The sequence below is a fragment of the Rhincodon typus genome, chromosome 10, assembly GCF_021869965.1.
Source record: "Rhincodon typus isolate 14 chromosome 10, sRhiTyp1.1, whole genome shotgun sequence".
Taxonomy (NCBI): Eukaryota; Metazoa; Chordata; class Chondrichthyes; order Orectolobiformes; family Rhincodontidae; genus Rhincodon; species Rhincodon typus.
This window is the reverse complement of record NC_063341.1, coordinates 75,864,724-75,888,021: the sequence shown is the minus strand read 5'-3', so window position 1 is coordinate 75,888,021 and position 23,298 is coordinate 75,864,724. Positions and strand designations below refer to the sequence as shown.

Genomic DNA, 23,298 nt, shown 5'->3' with positions numbered 1-23,298 from the left:
AGGTTAACAGTCCAGTGATAATACCACTAGGCCGTTGCCTCCCCTCCATTCCACATGCCAAGCACCGTGCCTTCATTTGTGTTTATAACATCTTCCCATATCCTAATGCACAAACTTCAAAACTAATCCGTGTGTGTAAATCACTACCTGTTATCACCTCTCCCTCTCTCCTGTGGCCATCCAAACAACACCCCCCCACACAACACAACCTCCTCACCAACTGCTGCCTCCTCCTGACCCTGAACGGTCTAAACCCTTCTCTCACTTTCTTTTCCTCAGCAATAGTCATTCCAATAACCACAGGGGCTCAGTGGTTAGCACTGCTGCCTCATGCTGCCAGGGACCTGGGTTCGATTCCAACCTCTGGTGACTGTCTGTGGGGAGTTTGCGTATTCTCCCTGTGTCTGTGTGGGTTTCCTCAGTCCAAAGATGTGCAGGCTAGGTGGATTAGCCATGCCATTATATGTACATTAGAAAGACGGAGGTTGAGGGGGGACCTGATTGAGGCCTACAAAATCATGAGGGGTATAGATAGGGTGGATAGCAAGAAGCTTTTTCCCAGAGTGGGGGACTCAATTACTAGAGGTCACGATTTCAAGGTGAGAGGGGAAAACTTTAAGGGAGATATGCGAGGAAAGTTCTTTACGCAGAGGGTGCCTGGAACGCGTTGCCAGCGGAGGTGGTGGAGGCAGGCACGATAGCGTCATTTAAGATGTATCTAGACAGATACATGAATAGGCAGGGAGCAGAGGGATACAGATCCTTGGAAAATAAGTGACAGATTTAAATAGAGGATCTGGATCGGCGCAGGCTTGGAGGGCTGAAGGGCCTGTTCCTGTGCTGTAATTTTCTTTGTTCTTTGTTCTTTGTTCTGAATTGCCCATAGTATTCGGGTATGTGCAGATTAGGTGGGTTATGGGGAATGGATCTGGGTGGGATGCTTTGAGGATCAGTGTGGACTTGTTGGGCTGAAGGGCCTGTTTCCACACTGTAGGGATTCTATGTCTAACCCTGTTCCGGTTTCTTCTCACAGTCCGAAGATCTGTAGGTTAGGTGCATTGGCTGTGCTAAATTGTCTACAGTGTCCAGGGATGTGCAGGGTATGGGGGTGAGTCTGGGCGCGATGCTGTTTGGAGGGCCGTTGTGGACTCCATGGGCTGAATGGCCTGTTTCCACCCTGTGGGGATGCTATGGTGGTCTGCAGCATGTCCACTTTTTCTTTTGTCTCCCTCTCTCCGATTAGATGTCATCTTTTAGTCAAGATTATGGCCACCTCCCATTCGATCCAGCACACACTTTATTTTTGTCAGCTGTGAATCCTGACCTCTGAACCAAAAGGTTCCGAGTTGAAGCCCTACTCCTGGGGAAAAAATCCAGCCTGACATTTGAGTGTACTGCTGTGGGAGTGCTGCACTGTTGGAACTGCTGTCTTTGATTGATCAACTGAGGCCCCTTTTTACCTGCATGGCATGTTGGAAAAGATCCCAAAGCACAAGTTTGAAGAACTGGGGAATTTTCCCTGGGGTCCCTCAAAAAACATCATTAAAAAAGAGAATTTTCCCATTGCTGTTTATGGGAATTTGCTGCATGTAAATTGGCTGCTGATATTACAACAGTGATTACACTTCAATAAAATCAACTAATTGAATGCAACACACTTTAACATGTCCAGTGGAAGTGAAAAGTGCTATATAAATGGAAATCTTTCTTTGTACATATCTGTGAAATACTGTAAGGCATCTTTTTGCTCCATTTAAGGAATAATGTAGTTAATTGTTTATGAATGAACAGTTTCCAGGATATGACACTTACATGAAGTGATGCAAGTTCCATGTGTTTGAACAAATATACATCTAGTGGTTGGCATTATCACTGTAAGTGTTTGCACTCTAGGGGATCACTGCACCAGATGATGATCCTCATCTGGATCTTGGCCTGGGGCGAATCAAACCTGTGAGTTCTGGCTATTATATTTTGGCTGCAACTTTAATTTTGTAAGATTTTTCGCTACCAGCCAAAGGCAGAAACTTGATCTTGGGGGCGCACACTTGGAAAATGTATCCATAAGATATAGGTGCAGAGGAAGGCCTTTCAGCCCATCGAGTCTGCTGTGCTGTTCAATGAGGTCATGGCTGATCTGATCATCCTCAACTCCACTGTTCAGTCTTTTCTCCACAACCCTTGATTTCCTTACTGATTATACATCTGTCTACCTCAGCCTTGAATATACTTAATGATCCCACCTTGACAGCCCTCTGTGGTAAAGAATTTCATAGATTTACCACCCTCTGAGAGAAGAAATTGTAGAATCATATAGCATGGAGACAGACACTTTGGTCCAACTCGTCCAAGCCGACCAAGTTCCACTAACTGAACTAGTCCCATTTGCCTGCGTTTGGCCCATATCCCTCTAAACCTTTCCTATTCATGTACCTGTCCAAATGTCTTTTAAATGTTGTAACTGTACCTGCCTTTACCACTTCCTCTGGCAGTTCATTCCACATATGAAACACTCTGTGTGAAAAAGTTGCCCAATGGGTCCCTTTCAAATCTTTCTCCTCTCACCTTGAAATTATACCCTCTAGTTTTGAACTCCCCACACCCTGGGAACAAAAAACATTTGCTAGTCACCTTATCGATGCCCATCATGATTTTATAAACCTCGATAAGCTCACCCCGCAACCTCCTACATTCCAGTCAAAAGAAGTCCCAGCCTCTCCTTATAACTCAAACCTTCCGGTCCCGATAACGTCCTTGTAACTCTTTTCAGCACCCTCCCCAATTTAATAATATCCTTACTGTAGCAGGGCATCCTGAACTGTACACGGTAATCCAAATGAGCCTCACCAACACCCTGTACAAGCTCAACATGACATTCCAACTCCTGTACTCAATGACCTGAGCAATGAAGGCAAGTGTGCTAAACACCTTTTTAACCACCCTATCTACCTCTGTTGCAACTTTCAAAGAATTATGTAGCTGAACCCCTTGGTCTCTCTGTTCAACAACACTACCTGGGGTCTTACCATTAGCTGTGTTAGTCCTGCCCTTAATTGAATCCTGTTGCATTGACAGGGATGAGCTGGCAAGATGGATACAGAACTGGTTTAGTCATAGGAAACAGAGGGTAGCGTTGGAAGGAATGGAATACTTTTTGGAATGGAGGTCTGTGACTAGTGGTGCTCCAAAGGGATCCGTGCTGGGATATCTGCTGTTCATGATCTACATAAATGATTTGGTGGAAAACACTGCTGGTCTAATTAGTAAATTAGCGGATGATACAAAGATTGGTGGAGTTGCAGGTAGTGAGGAGGATTGTGAGAGGAGACAGCAGGATATAGAGATCAGATGGAGGCATGGGCAGAAAAATGGCAGATGGAGTTTAATCTGGACAAATGTGAGCTGATGCATTTTGTAAGGTCAAGTACAGGTGGAAATTATACAGTGAATGGCAGAACCCTTAGGAGTATTAACATGCAGAGGGATCTGGATGTACAGGTCCACAGATTACTGAAGGTGGCAGCGCAGGTAGATAAGGTAGTAAAAAAGGCCAATGGCATGCTTACTTTCATTGGAAGGGACATTGAGTGTAAGGACAGACAAGTTATGCTGCAGCTTTATAGAACTTTAGTTAGGCCACACTTGGAATATTGTGTACAGTTCTGGTCACCACACTACCAGAAGGATGTAGATATTTTGGAGAGGGTACAGAAAAGGTTTACCAGGATGTTGCATGGTATGTGGGATTTTAGCTATGAAGAAAGGTTGGATAGACTGGGTTTGTTTCACTGGAATGCAGGAATTTGAGGGGCAACTTAGTAGAAATTTATAAGATTGTGAATGGCATGGATAGAGTGGAAAGTATGAGACTTTTTTACCAGGGTGGAGGGGTCAATTACTAGGGGACACAGGTTCAGTGTGCGGGCAGGGCAAGTTTAAAAGAGATGTGGGAGGCAGGTTTCTCACGCAAAGGGTGGTGAGTGCCTGGAATGTGCTGCCAAAGGAGGAGGTGGAAGCAGACACAATAGCAGAATTCAAGAAGCACCTGAATGAATACATGAACAGGAAGGGAATAGAGGGATACAGATCCTGTAAGTGAAGACAGTTTTAGTATGGAAGGGCAAAATGTGTCGGTGCAGGCTTGGAGGGCCAAAGGGCCTGTTCCTGTGCTGTATTGTTCTTTTGTTCTTTGTATTTCTTATGTTTAAAGTGAAATGGTGCACGGGCATTAGATGAAGACAGGATTGCACTCAGCTCCGATGCCCATTTCTCTTCAAGACTCTAGTGATTTTGACTAAATTCTGAAGTTTGGACATCCTTTTCACGGAACCACCCTCGTCAACAGGTCGGGGATTTTTTTCTGAATGGTACCACGCACTTGCAAGCACCTTTTCTTCCCATGCTGATTTTCTGCAGTACCTCTTGCCTTTCCCCTGAGGTTTTCCCCTCCCTGACCCAAGGACACTGAAGCTAATTGAGAATAATTTATCAGCATCCTGACTGACAGGATGGGAAAACCACGTACAGCGCAGGGAGTCTACTTCTGTTTTCCCAGGACTGCAGTGCGCATTTTCCTAGCCCCTCAAACTGTTGGTGGAGTTCCTTTAAGTGATTGTTGAGAGTGTTTAGCATTGCAGATGTCTTTGAATTTGGGAGATCTTCAGTGTGCATCATTGTTTCTGAAAATTGATTTATGAAGCTAGATCAAAAAGGCTTTCCAATTGAATACTCAGCCATTGTCACTTATTGATTCTGATTTGTTCAGCAAAATGCTCATCTGGCACCAGCTAGGAACAAGTGTTGAGTTGATGATGGGCAGAACAGATGCATCATGCACCCTTTGCAGTCTGTATTGAAGAAGGACGCGAAATGTTAACTCTGTTCCTCTCACTCCACAGATCTGCCAGATCTGCTGAGTTTCTCCAGCAATTTGAGTTTTGTACAGTCGTAGAGTCATAGAGATGTACAGCACAGAAACAGACCTTTCGGTCTAACACGCCCGTACTGACCAGGTATTCTACATTAATCTAGTCCCATTTGCCAGCATTCGGCCCATATCCTCCAAACCTTTCCTATTCATATACCCATCCAGATGCCTTCTAAATGTTGTAATTGTAACAGCTCCTCTGGCAACTCGTTCTTCTGAGTGAAAGAGCTGCCCCTTAGGTCCCTTTTAAATCTTTCCCCTCTCACCTAACTGAATGGGCCTCTAGCTTTGGACTCCCCTACCCTGAGAAAAGACCAAGACTATTCACCCTATCCATGTCCCTCATGATTTTATAAACCTCTATAAGTCCACCCCTCAGCCTGCAACGCTCCAGGGAAAATAGCCCCTGCCTATTCAGACTATTATAGATCAAACCTTCCAACCTTGTAAATCTTTTCTGAACTACTTCAACATCCTTCCTATAGCAGAGAGACCAGAATTGCACACCGTATTCCAAAGGTGGCTTAATCAATGTCCCATACAGCCATAACATGACCTCCCAACTCCTATACTCAATGCACTGATTAATAAAAGGCAAGTGTACCAAAAGCATTCTTCACTATCCTGTCTACTTGTGACTCTACTTTCAAGGACCTCTAAACCTGCACCTTTGTTTGACAACACACCCCAGCACCTTACCATTAAGTGTACAAGTCCTGCCACAATTTGCCTCACCAAAATGTAGAACCTCACACTTACCTAAATTAAACTCCATCGGTCATTCCTTGGCCCATCTGTCCATTTGATGAAGGTCCCATTGTACTCTGAGGTAACTTTCTTCGCTGTCCTGTATACCATCAATTTTGGTGACATCTGCAAACTATATTCACATGAAAATAATTTATGTAAATGAGAAAAAGCAGTGGACCCAGCACTGATCCCTGTGGCACACTGCTGGTCATAGGCCTCCAGTCTGAAAAGCAACCCTCCACCACCTCGTCTGTCTCTTACCTTGAGGTTGTAGACTTGCTCGCCGAGCCAGTGGGTTTGGTTGCAGGCATTTCATCACCGTGCTTGATAACACCGTCAGTGCGCCTCCAGTGAAACGTTGGTGTTCTGTCCTGCTTGTTATTTCTATGCCTCGGTTTGCTGGGGCGGTTGTATTACTTCCGGTTCTGTTTCTCAGTGGTTTGTACACAGGGTCTAATTCAATGTGTTTGTTGATGGAGTTCTGGTTGGAATACCAGGCCTCCAGGAATTCCCTGGCATGTCTCTGTTTGGTTTGTGCGATTGTGGATGTGTTGTCCCAGTTGAATTTGTGTCCCTCATTGTCGGTGTGTATTGAGACCAGTGAGAATTGGTTGTGCCCCTTGGTGGCTAGTTGGTGTTCATGTATCCTTATTGTCAGTTTTCTTCCAGTTTGACCTGTGTAATGTTTCTCACAGTCTTTACACGGTATTTTGTATATTACCCTAGTTTTGTTGGTTTTGGGTATGGGATAGTTTGCGTTTGTCAGTAGCTGTCACAGGGTGGTTGTTGGTTTATGGGATACCCTGATACCTAGGGGTCTGAGTAGCCTTGCGGTCATCTCTGAAATGTCCTTGATGTACAGCAGGGTGATTAATGAGTCTGGTCATGTTGTGTCTTCCTGTTATGGTCTGTCTCAGAGGTAACAGCTGATTGTGTTCTTTGGGTATCCATTTCTTTAGAAGACTCTGTATGGGTGCTCCAGTTCTGCTTTGCGTAGTTCCGGGTTGCTGCAATGTGTTGTGGCTCATTTAAATAATGTTCTGAAGTAGCTCCCTTCCGTATGTGTGGTCTTTCTATATACACTAGTCTGGACTTCCCCGCTATTTTTGCGTTATAGCATTATGCCCAGGAAGGGTAGTTGGCTGTTATTCTCTTCTTCTTTCATGAATTTTATCCCTGTAAGGATGTTGTTTATGTGCCAGTGGGTTTCTTCCAGTTTTGTGTGTTTAATAATCACAAAGGTGTCATCTACAAATCGGACCCAAAGTTTGGGTTGTATAGTGGGGAGCACTGTCCTTTCTAACCTTTGCATTACTGCTTCTGCAATCAGCCCTGATATGGGGGGGATCCCATTGGTGTTCCACTGAATTGTTTTTATATACTTTCGTTGAAGGTGAAGTGGGTTGTGAGGCACAGACCCAGTGATTTCATGGTGGAGTCCTTATTGATGTTGGTGTCTTGGGTTGTCTGCCTACTTGATTCGTCCAGTAGTGTGGAAATTGTCCCTTTGGCTTGGTCAATGTTTATGGATGTAAATAGTGCTGTTATGTCAAAGGATATCATTGTCTCGTCCTCTTCTATCCTGGTGTCCTTGATGATGTTGAGGAATTCTTGGGATGAGTGGGTGGAGAGGGTGGTGTTGTCCACTAGGTATTTCAATTTCTGTTATAGTTCTTTGGAAAGTATATATGTTGGTGTACCTGGCAGTGAGACATTGGGTCTGAGGAGGATACCCAGTTTGTGTACCTTGGGGAGTCCATAGAAGCGGGGTGTGTTGGATCCCTCTGGCTTCATTTTTTGGCTGTCTGTCTTGCTGATGTTTCCTGAGTTGTGTAATTTCTTCAGGGTGTGTCTGTGTCTGTGTGTACAGGTGCAAGGGTGTGGGAGTCCATGTGTGTGTGTGTGTATGTGTGTGTGTGTGTGTGTGGGGTGTGCCTGTTGTGGGGTGGTGGGGAAAGGATCTTCATTGCACTCTTCCGTTTGCCTCGTTGTGCATGCTTTGGTTTCATGTAAAATAAAGCAAAGAACAGCAGATGCTGGAGATCTGAAACGAGAGCAGAAAGTGCTAGAGAAACTCAGCAGGTCTGTGGAGAGAAAGCAGAGTTACCGTTTTGAGTCCATTAACCCTTCTTCAGAACTGATAGAAGCTTGGAAACGGTAGTATATGTATGTTAAAGCCGGGGAGGGTGGTGGTGCGGGGCAGAAAGGATTGAGCAGGTAGGTGGAGATGGCACCCAGAGAGAGAGAGAGAGAGAATGACGGTTCAGCAGAGAATATGATGGATTTTGTTGGATGGTGAGGATGATGGATGCATTGCTTTCATGTAATTATCAGCTGATGTTGCTTCTCTGCTTCAGCACCAGCGACAGGAGGAAGAATCTGGTCCAGCAGAAAGCCGAGGCTCAAAGAAGACTGTATGGGCAAGGGTCAGTAAAGCGACTGTCTGCTGGCTCCTCGGAGTGGGAGAAACAACGCCACTCACTGGAGAGGAGGCGAGAGGAGCTGGTAAGCAGCCACTTGCTGTCCTGTTGGAAATCCTGTTGTCTATCTTGTTACCCCTTTGCATATTCAAGACTCATTTCTTTCTCCCACTCTGCACGCAGAAGGAGAGGCTTGCACAAGTCCGCAAGCAGATTTCAAGAGAAGAGCATGAAAATCAAAATTTGGGGAACTACAGGTAAATAATAAAAAAAAAACAAGACCCTACATTATGGGTAAAACAGGTTACAGCAAGGGATCACGCTCTATTGATGTGATTTGGTTTTCAGTTATCTCCCTCCAGCAGTAAAGAAGCTTGCAGGCACCAAGAAGAGTGGGAAGAGTGCCCCATTAGGAGGTTGGTTAACTCAGTTGGCTGGGCAACTGGTTTGTAATATAAAGTTCATTTGTAATATAAAGCATGGGTTCATTTCCCACACCAGCTGAAATCCCCATGAAGGTCCTTCCTTCCCAACCTCACCCATCAGCTGAGGTAGCCCTCATGTTAAACTCAGGTCCGTCTAATGAGAGTGGGGGCTACAGTGACATAGCCTGACCTTACCTTCTGCAAAACCTAATTTCCATCCTGTTTAACTATGTCCAAAATCAGGAGGACGTGTTAGAAGAAGAGGAAAATATCAACATTTACAGGGACTCCACAAAGTCATCTTGGAGTCTCCCCAGGTCAAATGATTCAAATCATTGGCAAAATGGTTGGGGTCATGGGACACAGTAGGGTGAGTGGGGCTAATTGGATTGCTCTATCAAAGAGCTAGTAGAAGCATAATAGGCTGAATGGCCTTCTTTTGTGTTGTCAGAATTTGTAATTTTGTTTTGCTAAGAATAAGAGATCCATGTTTTCTCCTGTGTGAACCCAGGCGGATCTACCCTCCCGATGACAAGCAGTTGCTGGAAAAGTATGAGACCCTCATATGTGTTGCCTTCCAGACCTTCCTTGCAGGAAGAGCAGCCTCACTCCAGAAGGAACTCAGCAACCCACTGAATCACATGAAGGTATTGACTGTGAGATCCATCACATTAGGACACGAAAAGAGAATGTTGAGGGGTGAACTGCAAATTATAAGGGACTTCAATCAGATAGCTGTGGAAATTTGGGTGAATCCAAACTCAGAACCATAACTGTACGATAGTCACTAATAAACCCAAATAAGAAATTCGAGAGAAGCTTCCAGAAAATTCTTTACTGAATTTCCTATTTAGTTTATTTCTGGCTACCTTGTTATTGAGGGGCTAGGCCTGGTCTCCCCCATAAGTGGAAACGTCTTCTCTACGTTTACCGTGTCAAACTTTGCAATAATCCTGAAGATTGCTTTCAGTTTGCCCTTTGGTTCTCTCCTTTCTCATGTCTGTTCAATCTTTTCATATTAGCTGGGTCCTCTTTGATCTGGTATCAAGCTTGTGAATAGTGTTTGCACCTTCTTCAGTGCTTTAATGTCTTTCTCAGTAACATACAGGCCAGAACTCTTTAACATTCTCCAAGTGCGGTTTGTCAAGATTTTCTTCTTTTCATTCTTCTCTATCAAGGGTTACAGGGGATAGGGCAGGAAAGTGGAAGTGAGGAATGTTGGATCAGCCAGGATCCTACTGAATGGCAGAGCAGGCTTGAGTGGCCAAACAGCCTATTCCTCTTTCTATTTCTTATGGTCTTATGGGTTTTAATTCAATTGCTTTGGTAGTGGGAGAAGAGGAGGGCTATGCATTTGAGGCAACCACTGCACAAACACTCTAACCTCAACTGCTATGTGCCTGGGATATCAAAGCCCTTGGCTTAGTCTTGCAATTTCTTTTGTGATTAGTGCTTGGGATGTGGGTGTCCGCTGGCTGGGTCAGCATTTAAAACTCACCCCTAGTTGCCCTTGAGAAAGTGGTGATGAGCTGCCTTCTTGAACCGCTGCAGTCCATGTAGTGTTGGCAGACCTACATTGCCATTAGGGAGGGAATTCCAGGATTTTGACCCAACGACAGTGAAGGAGCGGTGATATATTTCCAAGTCAGAGTGCTTTGGAGGGGAATTTGCCAGTGGTGGTGTTCCCATGTATCTGCTGCCTTTGTCCTTCCAGGAGGTAGAAGGTTTGGAAGGTGCTGTCAAAGGAGTCTTGGTGATCTCTGCACTGCATCTTGAAGATAGTACATATCGGATTCTAGGCTGACATTCAATGCATTGGACTGATCTTTTTTCCCAGTCCAGCAAGGCAAAGAATGATGAGGAGATCCCTTGACAGACAAAGAATGATGAGGAGATCCCTTGACAGACAAAGACACTGCTGGTGTAGTTGGATTTCCCTCTTACTGATGAATGTCACTGAGAGTATTGGCCTGTAGCCATCTTGCTTTCAGCCTTCGAGTCTGACAGATTGTCAGCACTGGGTCACCGAATAAAAGACACACACTTAGCTTGCAGAAAAGAACCTTTCACATTAAAAACAAACTCTGCCTTTGAATAGCTTTGTCACATTAATTTTTATTAGAGATGCAATCAAAAAATAAATACAAAGAGGTCTAATAGAGAGAAGAAGCCTGACAGATATTAGGGTATGTTTTATAAATCTGAAAGGTCCTTAATGTGTGCAAACACAATGAGTGCGGAAGGCAATTTGAGGGCTGCTTTCGACAATGATATTTTTTCAGCCCTGTGGTAAGTTAATTGAAAACTGTGACAAGAAAGATCTTATCTCCTTGGTAAGCGATGCATGTTATAGACAAGGTTCAAAGGCAAACAACAAATAATGGGGGTGAGCTATGTGGCAAGGTGATGGGATATTTTATATACAGTTTGAAGAGATATTTAAAGAGCCAGCTATGAATACATTGAAACAAAGCGTTCAATTGTATGCGGAATGCTACTTTGTGACAGGTTGTGTGAGATCTGATTTAATTTAGTTGTTCAGACTCAGGTCAGTGATGAGTACAGATAAAGTTGGGAGAGCAGATCTAAAAGTGATATCCAGTGAAGACTAGCTACTAAATAAAGTGATGTGGAGGTGCTGGTATTGGACTGGGATGGACAAAGTCAGAAATAACATGACACCAGATTATAGTCCAACAGGTTTATTTGAAAACACAAGCTTTTGGAGCACTGCCCCTTCATCTGGTGTCGTGTTACCTCTGACTTTTACAAAAGAAACCATACAGATATGAAGGTGTTTGCACAAGTTTCACAGATTTTACTTTTTCCACCATAAGTGTAAAATTATGATACTTGGTAAAAGCTGTGGTCAGTCATAGAGAGGTGTACAGCACAGAAAAAGGCCCTTTGGTCCATATAGTCCATGCCAGTGAAAAACAACCACCTATCTATTCTAATCCCATTTTCCAGCACTTGGCTGTGGTCAGGTTCCTGATGGAACTAGTCCTCAGCCTCTAGTTGACTGGACGCCTTGTCTCTTGATTGTAGTTTGTCCTCCTGCTGAGGATGTCAGCGCTCAGGACCCAGACTCGATTCCAACCTCTGGTGACTGTCTGTGTGGAGTTTGCACATTCTTCACCTGGCTGCGTGGGTTTCCTCCGGGTGCTCGGTTTCCTCCTACAATCCAAAGAGGTGTAGGTTAGGTGGATTGGCTATGGGAAATGCAGGGTTGCAGCAATAAGGTAGAGGGAATGAGTCTAGGTGGGATGCTGTTCGGAGGGAGTGTGAACTTGATGGCCTGAATGGCCTGCTTCCACACTGTAAGGATGATATGATTCAGTGATGTGTACTTATTGTCTTGCAGATCCTTATTTTATACAAGGCTCTGTTTCACATGCGATAAAACACATTTTCTGTCCATTGGTCAGTCAGTCATTAGCTTACTACCACTTCTCTCGGAGCCTGGTTTGGGTCATTGCTAATCAGGGGCTTCAGATTCTTGCTTCCTTGTTGTTTAACCATCAACAGAGATCATGTGAATGGTGGTGGACAGTTGGACAACACAGTGTAGGAGGAGGCTCCACAAATATCCCCATCCTCAATGATGGAAGAGCCCAGCACATCAGTGCAAAAGATAAGGCTGAAGCATTCGCAGCAATCTTCAGCCAGAAGTGCTCAGTGGATGATCCATCTCAGCCTCCTCCAGTGGTCCCCAGCATCACAGATACCAGTCTTCAGCCAATTCGCTTCACTCCACGTGATATCAAGAAATGGTTGGAGACACTGGATACTGCAAAGGCTACGGGCCCTGACAACATTCCGGCAATAGTACTGAAGACATGTGCTCCAGAACTTGCTGCTCCCCTAGCCAAGCTGTTACAGTACAGTTACAACACTGGTATCTTCCTGACAATGTAGAAAATTGCCCAGGATTGTCCTGTAAACAAAAAGCAGGACAAATCCAACCTGGCCAATTACTATCCCATCAGTCAGCACTTGATCATCAGAAAAGTGATGGAAAGGGGTCATCAATAGCACTAGCAAGCAGCACTTACCTTCTCACCGATGCTGTATTTGTTTCCATGAGGGTCACTTGATTCCTAAACTTGTAACAGCCTTGGTCCAAATGTAGATGGAAGTGTTGAACTGGCAGGGTGACACAAGAGTGACTATCCTTTAAATCAAGGGTGGCATGGTGGCTCAGTGGTTAGCACTGCTGCCTGACAGTGCCAGGGAACCGGGTTCGATTCTACCCTCAGATGACTGTCTGTGTGGAGTTTGTACATTCTCCCCGTGTCTGCGTGGGTTTCCTCTGGGTGCTCTGTCCCACGGTCCAAAGATGTGCAGGGTAGGTGGTTACATACAGGGTTACAGGGATAGGGTAAGGGGGTGAGTCTGAGTGGGATGCCCTGCGGAGGGTCGGTGTGGACTTGTTTTCCGAATGGCCTGTTTCCATACTGTAGAGGTTCTATGGATTTGACTGATTATGGCATCAAAGAGCCAGAGCAAAAATGGAGTCAATAGGATTCGAGAAGAAATATCTCTGCTGACTCCCATCATCAACATCCTAGAACTTACCATTGTTCAGAAACTCAGTGGACGTGCTGCATAAACACAGTGGCTACAAGAGTAGCTCAGAGGCTGGAAATACTGTGACAAGTAACTCATCTCCTGACTCCCCAAAGCCTGTCTGCCATCTATAAGGCACAAGTCAGGAATGTGATGGAATACTCTGCACTTGCCTGGATAATACATTGCCATTCCTTCAGTGTCACTGAATCAGAATCCTGGAATTCTGTCCCTAAGGACATGGTGGGTCAACATACCAAATATGTACTGCAGTGGTTCAAGAAGACAGCTTACCACCTCCTTCGCAAGGGGCAATAAGGGACGGGCAATTAATGCTGGGCCAGCTGGTGACGTCCTTATCACATGAATGAATGAAAAAACACTAAATGAGAGATTAATATTTGGCTAAACATGTAAGTCATTACTGATTAAAAAGCTAAGGATCTCCCTGGGATTAACCATTTTCTAACAGCTTTTAAACAAACAATGTTTACATTGTCTGAACTTAGTCCTTTTCATCAGTTTTTGACATGTCATAACTTGGACAGGATTGCATCCAGCTGAACTTAACCAGCATGCTTTAGCAGCTACCTTAAATAAGGAGTACAGTTTCACCGATATAAAAACTAAATTCTAACAGCACTATCATTACAATAAACTCAATCCTAAAGTTTGGTCAGGAGGAGAAAACAATACTTTTAAAAATGCAACCATTAAAAGTACATTTAAAACAGATCACTCCTTTCCATTTGCAATCACTTTTCGAATAGTCTGCAGAATGAAGGGATGACATTTGAGGGCTCTCACAGTTTAGTGATACAGTGAGGGGTGGGGTTGGGGGGCGGACCAGCTGATTTTGTCGCCCATTGACCTTCTGTGTTATCAGAGATGGGTGCAATGACCAGGGGAATGTGGGAATGTTAAGAGGCAGGTGTGGGGGGAGTTTGTAAAGTGACTGACTCGGTTGACAGGAATACTCATGTTGATCTTTCTAAAGGAGGAAGACATCCTGGATCTCCTGGAGCAGTGTGAAGTGGATGATGAGAAGCTCCTGGGGAAGTCACCCCGTCAGCGGGGACCAAAGGTATGGACTCAGCTCCAGTGCAGCAACAGCAAGTGTTCATTCTCGCAAGGCACCTCACACCTTGCTTAGGACAACACAGTCGATCAGTGGTCAGCATTGCTGCCTCACAGCGCCAGGGACCCAGGTTCGATTCTAGCCTCGGGTGACTGTGGGGAATCTGCACATTCTCCTCATGACTGCGTGGGTTTCCTCCCACAGTCCAAAGATGCGCAGATTTGGTGGATTGGCCATGCTAAATTGCCCATAATGTCCAGGGATGTGCAAGCTGGGGGGATTACCTACGGGAAATGCAGTGTTACTGGGATAAAGTGGGATGGAATGCTCTGCAGAAGGTTGATACAGACTTGATGGGCCATATGGCCTCATTCTGCACTGATTCTGTGATTCAAGACAGCCAATGGCTGTAGCACTAGGGGTAGAATTTTTAAGATCCCCTGATTTAGCACCTGGACATGGGGCCATAATTACCATGGGAATCTTTTGGACAGCTCCTCCCAACATTGGATAGGGCATGCCAAGCCACTGTTGGATCATTGAAGGCCTTCATTGCTGAATCTGTGGGTATCTGGGACCCTCTTCCTACACTCCCTCACAATTCTTCAGGCAGTGGGCAGTGCCTAGTTTGAAACCCGCCAGGCCCACCCTAGGGCTACTGGCAGGATATTCCTTCCTTCACAGGCACTGTGAGTTCATGAAAAACCCCCTTCCCAGTTTCTAATTTCCTCCCTTCCCGACCGCCTGAGTGGGATGTGGGATTCCCTAGCTAGGCCAGCATTTATTGCCCATCCCTAATTGCCCACAGAGCAGTTAAGAGTCAACCACATTGCTGTGGGTCTTGAGTCACACATAGTCCAGGCCGGGTAAGGACATTAGTGAACCAGACATAGTAGGAACTGTTGATGCTGGGGTCAGAGATAACACAGTGTGGAGCTGGAGGAACACAGCAGGTCAAGCAGCATTCAGAGGAATAGGAAAGTTGACGTTTCTGTAGTAGGGTCCTGACCCAAAACATCAACTTTCCTGCTCCTCTGATGCTGCCTGACCTGCTGTGTTCTTCCAGCTCCACACTGTGATATCTCTGACCCCAGCATCGGCAGTTCTTACTATCTCTGAGTAAATTATAACCCCATTGTGAAGCCCCCGTTTCTGAAGAAGGGTCCCAAACCAAAACGTCAACTTCCCTGATATAACAAGGTGTAGAGCTGGATGAACACAGCAGGCCAAGCAGCATCAGAGGAGCAGGAAAGCTGACATTTCGGGCCTAGACCCTTCTTCAGAAATTCCCTCTGCTTGGTGTACAAATGTGAGCCGTGGCAGAGAACAGAAAAACAGGTGTTTTACTCTGTGCGTGTCGAGGAGCGTCTGTGGTAAAAAGTGGCAATTCCTTTTGTGTCCTGCAGCAGTTATTCTCAATGCCCGAGACAACGGAACCAAATTCACGAAAATATGACGAGAGCAGCAGTAGCGGTAACAGCAGCTGCAGCTCAGACACCGACGAAGAGGAGCTAAGAGATAAAAAGTTTATGTATGTTCGAAAAGGAAGAAAGTATGAATCTCCAGAACGATCGAGTAAGTTTCCCAGTGTGCCTGTATTTACTGAGATCTTGTTAAATAAACACTAGCTATGATGTAAGTTATAGAAAGCTCCTATTGATGAAAAGAGAGACACTTTGCCAAACTTTTTTTTTGTCTTGCACTCATCAGGACAAATGCAAGAATGCCAAATTGCACGTGATCACAACAATCTATACAGGTGTAATTTGCCAAGGCCACTCTGATTACTTTGGGTATTGCTTTGAAGAAAGCAGTGAAGAAACTTAGCCCACCCCACCACCCACTTCCCCCAACAAACTTGTGGTAATTCAATAAAGGTTCAAGGCTTCAACATATGCTTTTCATTTGCAGCTAATAGATTTCCTGCGTATCTACGTGTGGCTTCTAACAAGTGCAAATGAACCATTGTACAAGTTCCACTGGTTATCTTAAATTGTTAGTGTGATTATTAGCACACTCAGGATTGATCAGCAGGTACAAATCAATCATGGAATAACATCTATCAGTAGACATTTTGTTTGGGTTTCTCAATCATAGTCTGGTTGAATGTACCTACCTTTGATTATCTCCTTTCCACAACTTTTCCTTTCAATAGAAAACTAGGCAAGGAGGACTCCAGCCCTAATATGAGTTCCAATGCCTGCAGTAGGCAGGGTTGTTGACCAAAAAGTCTTCTTGCTGTAGGACCATGATCTATCCCACCTTCCTCCTTTTCTCACTCTTCGCACTGTTTCAGAACAACCTCGGATATTTCATGATAATGCTGTAGTGTCTCGAGCCCCATGGTCCTCACGAAATAGAGCTCTCTATTCTTGGTCATGTGTCTGTGGAGAGGTCTACCTCGAGGAGTTATCTCAAACTCTTGTCTTTATGGCTTTTTTCTGTCAACATTTTCCCCTAAGTGATGGCAGGGAACGTGAAAATTCCGGTCAAATTTACCCAACCTCCAGAATAAGGGTTCTGGACATCATAGCAAGAGTTTGATGTTCTTCAGAGGTTGTTTCCAGACTCATTATGGTTGAGACCCCAACTTGTGTAGCACATTCCTAATCATTCTGACAGCTTTCCCATCATCATTTGGGCAGAGGTCCAACGGATGGACCTGGATAGACCAGCACCCATCTTTTGTGGAAGTCCCTTTCTCCGGTTTCTAAAGCAAGGTGGGGACTGTGCTGCCCACTTCCAGTTGGCCCAGGGCCTCTTTTGCTAGAACTTTCCAAATCCCTGTACCAAAATAGAAAGGCCTGGAGGCCAACATGTTAAATCAGTGCATCATTTGGAACTGGAGAAAGGCATTGCTGGGTCACAAAGTTAGGGAAATTTTAAATTTTCAGAAGTTTTATTATGCATAAAATTATTGGTTCCATTCCCACTCGTACAATATTACTCAATCGTGTGGCATTAAATATATAAGCCTTTGGATCTGGACTTTTAGCACCAGTTCTTAGGGACAAACTGATCAATTAGGTCCCAGTTATGGTGAGGAGGAAATCCCCAACAAATTCCAACCCAAACATGTCTTTCTTTCTCGGTATCTGATAAACCAAATCCCTATCTCTGGCTTCGCACACTGCTGCTCCTCACCCTGGTCTTCTATCCTGACCCCCAGGTTCTGATCTTGATGTCTAGTTTCACAGCTCATTCTCAGTCTCTGATCCCAATCACAATCTTTGAAGATCTCTGGTCTCCTCTCCCAGCTCCCATTGACCTGAAGGCACTTGACCCCCGAGCCCTGGTCACCTCAAACCCCGGCACTTGACCCCTTGTTGCTTCAATCCTTGGCTTCCTTGACCCCTTGCCTTCTTAACCCCTGGTTCCCTTAATTCATGGCATTCTAGTTCATTAGCCTCCTGCCCTGACATCTGACCCATCAATCCTTAGATTCTTCTTTGTAAGCCTTAGCCCCCAACCCCCTTGACCCACCTAGTCTCCCTGATCCTCAGCCTCACTTCCTTGAGGGTAATTGTGAGATTAAGTAGCAGCTCGATCTTACATTGCTCACCATCAACAGGCTGCTGCCTATATCTCGGGAGCTGTGAGTCTCATCGTTGAGGCTCGAGGAGTAAAATAACAGCCCTGTTTGTGTTTCTACACCATAGTTAGGGATTACACCTCCTGTGGCTTCCTTTGCCTCTGTTAAAACAAAAATCTTATATTTATCTTGCATGACATTTACAGGACATCCGAAAGAATTTTAACACGAATGAAGACCTTTAGTGGTGCCATCACTGTTTTAATATAAGAATCATAGGAGCCAATTTGTGCACAGCTAGCTCTCAATGTGGTAATGATCGGTAATGATCATGGCTAACAAAAGTAGAAATTGCTGGAGAACTAAAAAAGTCACTAGACTTAAGACGTTAACTCTGTTTTCTCTCCGCAGATGCTGTCACACCTGCTGAGTTTCTTCAGCAGGATGGGCCTCAGTTTATTGTTTTGTTCATCCAAAATCAGCATTCCCACCTGCCCCCAACCCCTCACCCTGCTCCACCAATAGTGCATGGTGCCTCTGTATGGCAATCTGTCAGCCTGCACTGAACCTCAAACCCACAAAACAACGTTTTGATCACATACTAATGTGCTAGATATTTGGAGTACAGAGTCAAATTTTAAAGCTTGCCAGCATGCCAAAGTTGGCAGAGTGATAAATAGTGAGAACAATATCAATTGTTTGCAACAGGACTTAAATAGATTAACAGAATAGGCAGACATGTGTCGGATGGAATTTAATATAGAGGTGTGAGTTGATACCTTTTGCAGAAGGGAGAAGGAGAGGCAACATAGACAGGGGCAGGCTCGAGGGGCTGAATGGCCTATTTCTGTTCCTATTGTTCCTAATGGTACATTTTTAAGAGTGAGTAGGGATCCAGGTGTCTCATGCATATCAATCTTTGAAAGTGACACAATGTATTGAGAGATTGGTCAGCAAACCATATGGGATGTTGGGTTTCATAAATACAGGAACTGGGTACAAAAACAGGAAAATTTTGCTGCATCTACACAAATCTGATTCATATGGGGACACAACTGAAAAATGTGTCCAGTTTTGGTCGCCACACTTCAGTGAGAACGTGAGTGTCCTTGAGAGGGTGCAGAGGAGATTTACAGAATGTTCCTTCCTGTCTACCTTTCTATGCCCCTCATAATTTTCTCCATCAGCATCATGTCTCCTTAATCTCCTCTGCTGTAAGGAAAATAACCCCAGTCTGTCTAATCTCTCTTTATAACTTAAACAGTCCAGCTGAGGCAACATTCTGGTAAATCTCCTCTGCACCATCTCCAGTGCAATCACATCCCTCCTATAACATAGATTCCAGAACTCCACGCAATGCTGTAGTTGTGGCCTCACAGATATTTATACAGTTCCAACATCACATCCCTGCTCTTTAACTCTGGTGAGAATTTGAAGCTCACTGCCTGTAAGGGTGTTAGATGTGGAACCTGCCATAATATTGGTGAAGTATTTAGATGTGGACTTGTGTTGCTAAGGGATACAGCTCTCTGCGGAATGTCACCTTGCTGCGGTGGAGAGATGTGTGTTTTTTGATGATGCTTTAAGCTTATGCTATTGGACGTTCCTCCTCTCTTGCAATGGCAACCATGTAAGGGGACAGTGCCAGACAAAGTGCAATCCAAAAACGCCCCCTAGAGGCATAACAGCTGCGAAGGTGGAAGAAGGGTGCAGCCGGTATGGTGATCTTGGCCATCCTGGGTAATCACGTCACCAAAATGTGTCCACAAACCCGCTATGTGCAGGCAATGTTGGTACCTCAAGGTGCTCGTGTCCAAGTTTCTCCCAAGTCGTGTGGCAGGGGAGGTTTTGTGACTGGGACAAGGCTGTGAACCTGGGCATCCCCCGGTCAGGGCTCTGGATATAGGCAGCAGATGTGTGAAGAACAATGGACTCATCACTGGGACAGAGAGGTCTATGGGCAGCAACATCTGTCACTGAACAGCTATCATCAGGATACCCTGCAGTCACCCGCAATGGCCTAATATCAGCTGTGGAGACCCGTCCCCTCGTAGGATCACCACCCTCAGGATCAAACTCTGCAGTTTGCAACTTGGAATGTTGGAACACTCATGGATCATCTTCAGAGCCACCATCCGGAAAGGAGAACTGGGGAGGGTGAGATGAAGGAAAAAAACTCAGGGGCATATGCCTTCTGCTGGAAAGACAAGAGCGACAGTCACTCTTATATCCACAACGTTGATTTTGTCATCTAATATAGGACCTAGGATGTGCTGCTAGACTCCTCCCCACCCCCCAACTGTATGAGCGAAAAACTTGTGATACTTCACCTCTGGCTAAGCTGTAACCCATATATGCCAGTCATCAACTTTTATGCCCTGACCCTTGACTCTTTGTGAAGGGAAGGTCCTATTCTGCAGGACTTTGATACCAGGATTGGCCGTAACTCTGATGTGTGTGGAGGGACCACTGGGGAGAAGCAGTTTGCGAGAAGACACCTGGGGTCTTCCTGCTGACAAAGTGTGTTCAGCATGGCTTTATTTTAATAAACACTGTCCTCCACGTGAAAGACAAGTACAAAACCAACAGAGACATCCTACAACACAGCTCGGACACTTCCTGGATTACCTCATTGTTCAAAGATCTAAGGGATGTCTGTATCACTGAGTTTATGTGGGAGGGTCTGATGTCTGCTGGACAGAGCATTGTTTGATCAACGATCAAATTCCATCTAGGACAATGTCATTGGAAGAACTCAAATGTTTAATGCCTCCATCCTAAAGCAGCTCCTGACCAAAGAGAAAAGCAGTATTGCACAGAAGGAAGCCTTTTGGCCCCTTGTAGCTGCACTGACTCTTCAAGCAAGCGTTGTGACCCCATTGACAATCTCCTGCTTTCCCCTTAATACACACCCCTCTATACCCTGCACCCTATTTCTATCCAAATAATCATCTGACACTACATTGGACTGCATCTGCTGCCTGCTTGCCTATTCCACCAGCCTTGTCACATCATACAGAAGTTCTATAATGTTCTTCCTCATGGCTCACAATGCCTTGATAAGGAAAGTGGGTGAAAGATTATTAGCGGAACTGGACACGGTGTGGGGGGGGTGGAGAGAGAGAGAGAGATGCAGGAAGGTGGGGTAACCATGTCTGATTGTATCAAGGAATTCCAAAGTCATCTTGTGGGCAATCTTCACATACCCAACTCAATTCCAGAACAGTGGAATCAAATAAAGTTGGCTGTACTAGATGCCTGTTGTAGGCCATTGAGTTTGAGCATCATTGCTACCAGGGACTGGGTCGACAAATTGCTGCAGAAGGAACAAAAGTGGGCAGCCTTTGCTACATGATGGAACGATCCAAGTTAAGAAGGCAGCATTATAACAGCTCAAGGCTGACTCCTAAAGACAAATCCAGAATAACTGCAATGTAGAAGAGGCCTGAGAAATCTAACAGAACATTGACTGTCATGACATACAGCATTTTTAGACCCACCGGTGCCATTATTAGACCAAGGTCAATGGAAAAATACCCTTTGTTCCCAGGACAGTGTCTCTCTTACAAAGAACATTTCCGACAGCTAGGATTGGACAATAAATACTGATGATGCCATAAGTGAATAAAAACAAACTCCTCAACTATGAATCTACAACGGCAGCAGCTGCTCCCCAGACCCCTGTGATGGACCATCGTGACTGGGAGGTTTGCAACAAGCAATTAAATAGATGAAAAACAACAAACAGACATGTCCTGATTCTGTTTCAGAGCTGATGGGCTAATGCTCACAATGTGACTCCACACATGCTTGGCCTCCTTCTGTGACTCTCTCTGGAATTTAACTCAATGGTGAAGTTGATTGGGCCAAGGTCACCACCCTGAGGACCTCTTCATCTTAACACCGTTACACCCCCCCCCCCCCCCCCCCACACACTGCATCCCCATATGCTGTAAAGTGCATAGCTTTGATTAAAAAAAAAGACAAGATCCAAACTGAAATAACTGCACAGAGACTGGTATCCTGTCACCAAGTCACCCTTTATTTACTTGTGCTGGTACACAGGCTGTGGCCATCCAGCTCGGAGTCAGTCCCTTGAACTCAAATTGTCTCTCTCCCTTAGAGGAAGCATATGCTGTTCCTGCCGCTGTTTCACTCTGCCCCCCCCAGGTCCGGGAATATCAGGTTTAACCTGGTGCAGAGTCTTCTTCCCATCAGCAACTCTGCTGGAGCTATCCCTATTGAGTGTGCAGGGTGGTCCTATAATCAAACAGGAACTGGGATAGTTTGGTATCAAGCGACGCTGTAGGCTGCTTCTTTAAGCTTCAATGTATGGACTGCTCTTTCCGCGAGACCATTGGATGATGGATGGTATGGAACTGTCCTAATGTGCCGAATGCCATTTGACTTCAGGAAATATTGGAATTCCCTGCTGATAAATGATGTCCCATTGTCTGTGACCAATACTTCCGGGAGTCTGCGTATCACGAACAATGCTCGCAGCTTCTTAATTGTCATCCCTGAGTTTGCCGAACGAACTTTATGCACGTCCAACCACTTTGAATGGGTGTCTGCAATGACCAGGAACATGGAGCCAATGAAAGGACTGGCATAGCCAACATGCAACGGAGCCCAGCGTTTTGCCAGCGATTCCCACGAATGTGGTGCCAATCACTGCACAGACTAACGAGCATTTCTTTGTATCTGTCTCCCCTCAAACCAAACATCAAAACCTGAGGCAGCCTAACACCCTGTACTGCACAATTTCCAAATACCACTCACTAATCGAGACCTTAAGGTTTTATCGGTACTTCTAACTAATATGGTAATGTTTGTTTTGTGGTGAAACCTGAAATTGTAGTAGTTTCATTCTAAAAACTCTGTCTTGTCAGCGTGTGCTCTCAATCTACCTGTGCCTACAAGTAGCAAGCCTGTTTCCATTTGAGTTGATTTACTGCTGATATCTGTTTTCTCATCCAACCTTTAGGCTCTTTTCCGCGAGTGATTGATTGGCCAACAATAATGCAATTACAGCAAATCTACTAACACAGAGGTACCCAAACCTTTGTCTTTAAGGGTCACACAGGTGCGTAGACGGAGCCCCTGAGGACAGAATAGGAAGGCTCAATCCTTCTCGTTCATCCATGATCTCAGTGGTCCAATCATTGAGGCAACGTGCTTAACTAAAGTCGCTATTCAAACCTCCAGGGTGACAAAATTCAAACAGTCCAGACCATTAATTCTCAAGCACTTTCTCAAAGTTTGTTTAGACTTTAAGGACCTGATTACAAGGGTCTTGAAGGCCACACTTGGAGGGTAGACAGTGATGGGGGCTGAGTGTGGTCTAGTTGCAATGCCACTCGATAAGATGTGGAGGTGCCAGGTTTTGGACTGGGGGTGGACAAGGTCAGAAATCACACGACACCAGGTTATAGTCCAACAGGTTTATTTGAAATCACAAGCTTTCTAAGTGCTGCCCCTTCGTCAAGTGATTCAGCTGATGGAGAAGCAGCGCTTAGAAAGCTTGTGATTTAAATTAAACCTGTTAGACTGTAACCTGGTGTTGTGTGATTTCTGACACTGGACAAGGAGTTCAG

At 45.0% G+C, this 23,298-nt stretch overlaps 1 protein-coding gene across 1 annotated transcript in view; it reads left to right on the top strand.

Moving 5' to 3' along the window:
* ttll7 (tubulin tyrosine ligase-like family, member 7) overlaps positions 1–22,779 on the top strand; it is a 179,619-nt gene extending 156,840 nt beyond the window's left edge. Inside the window, exons 11-16 of the mRNA XM_048602248.1 lie at positions 8,035–8,182; positions 8,281–8,354; positions 9,034–9,169; positions 14,089–14,175; positions 15,576–15,744; positions 22,689–22,779. Coding sequence (XP_048458205.1) covers positions 8,035–8,182; positions 8,281–8,354; positions 9,034–9,169; positions 14,089–14,175; positions 15,576–15,744; positions 22,689–22,747 — 673 coding nt within the window. The 3' untranslated portion in view covers positions 22,748–22,779. The remainder of the gene's footprint in view (positions 1–8,034; positions 8,183–8,280; positions 8,355–9,033; positions 9,170–14,088; positions 14,176–15,575; positions 15,745–22,688) is intronic.
* The last annotated feature ends 519 nt before the right edge of the window (positions 22,780–23,298 follow it).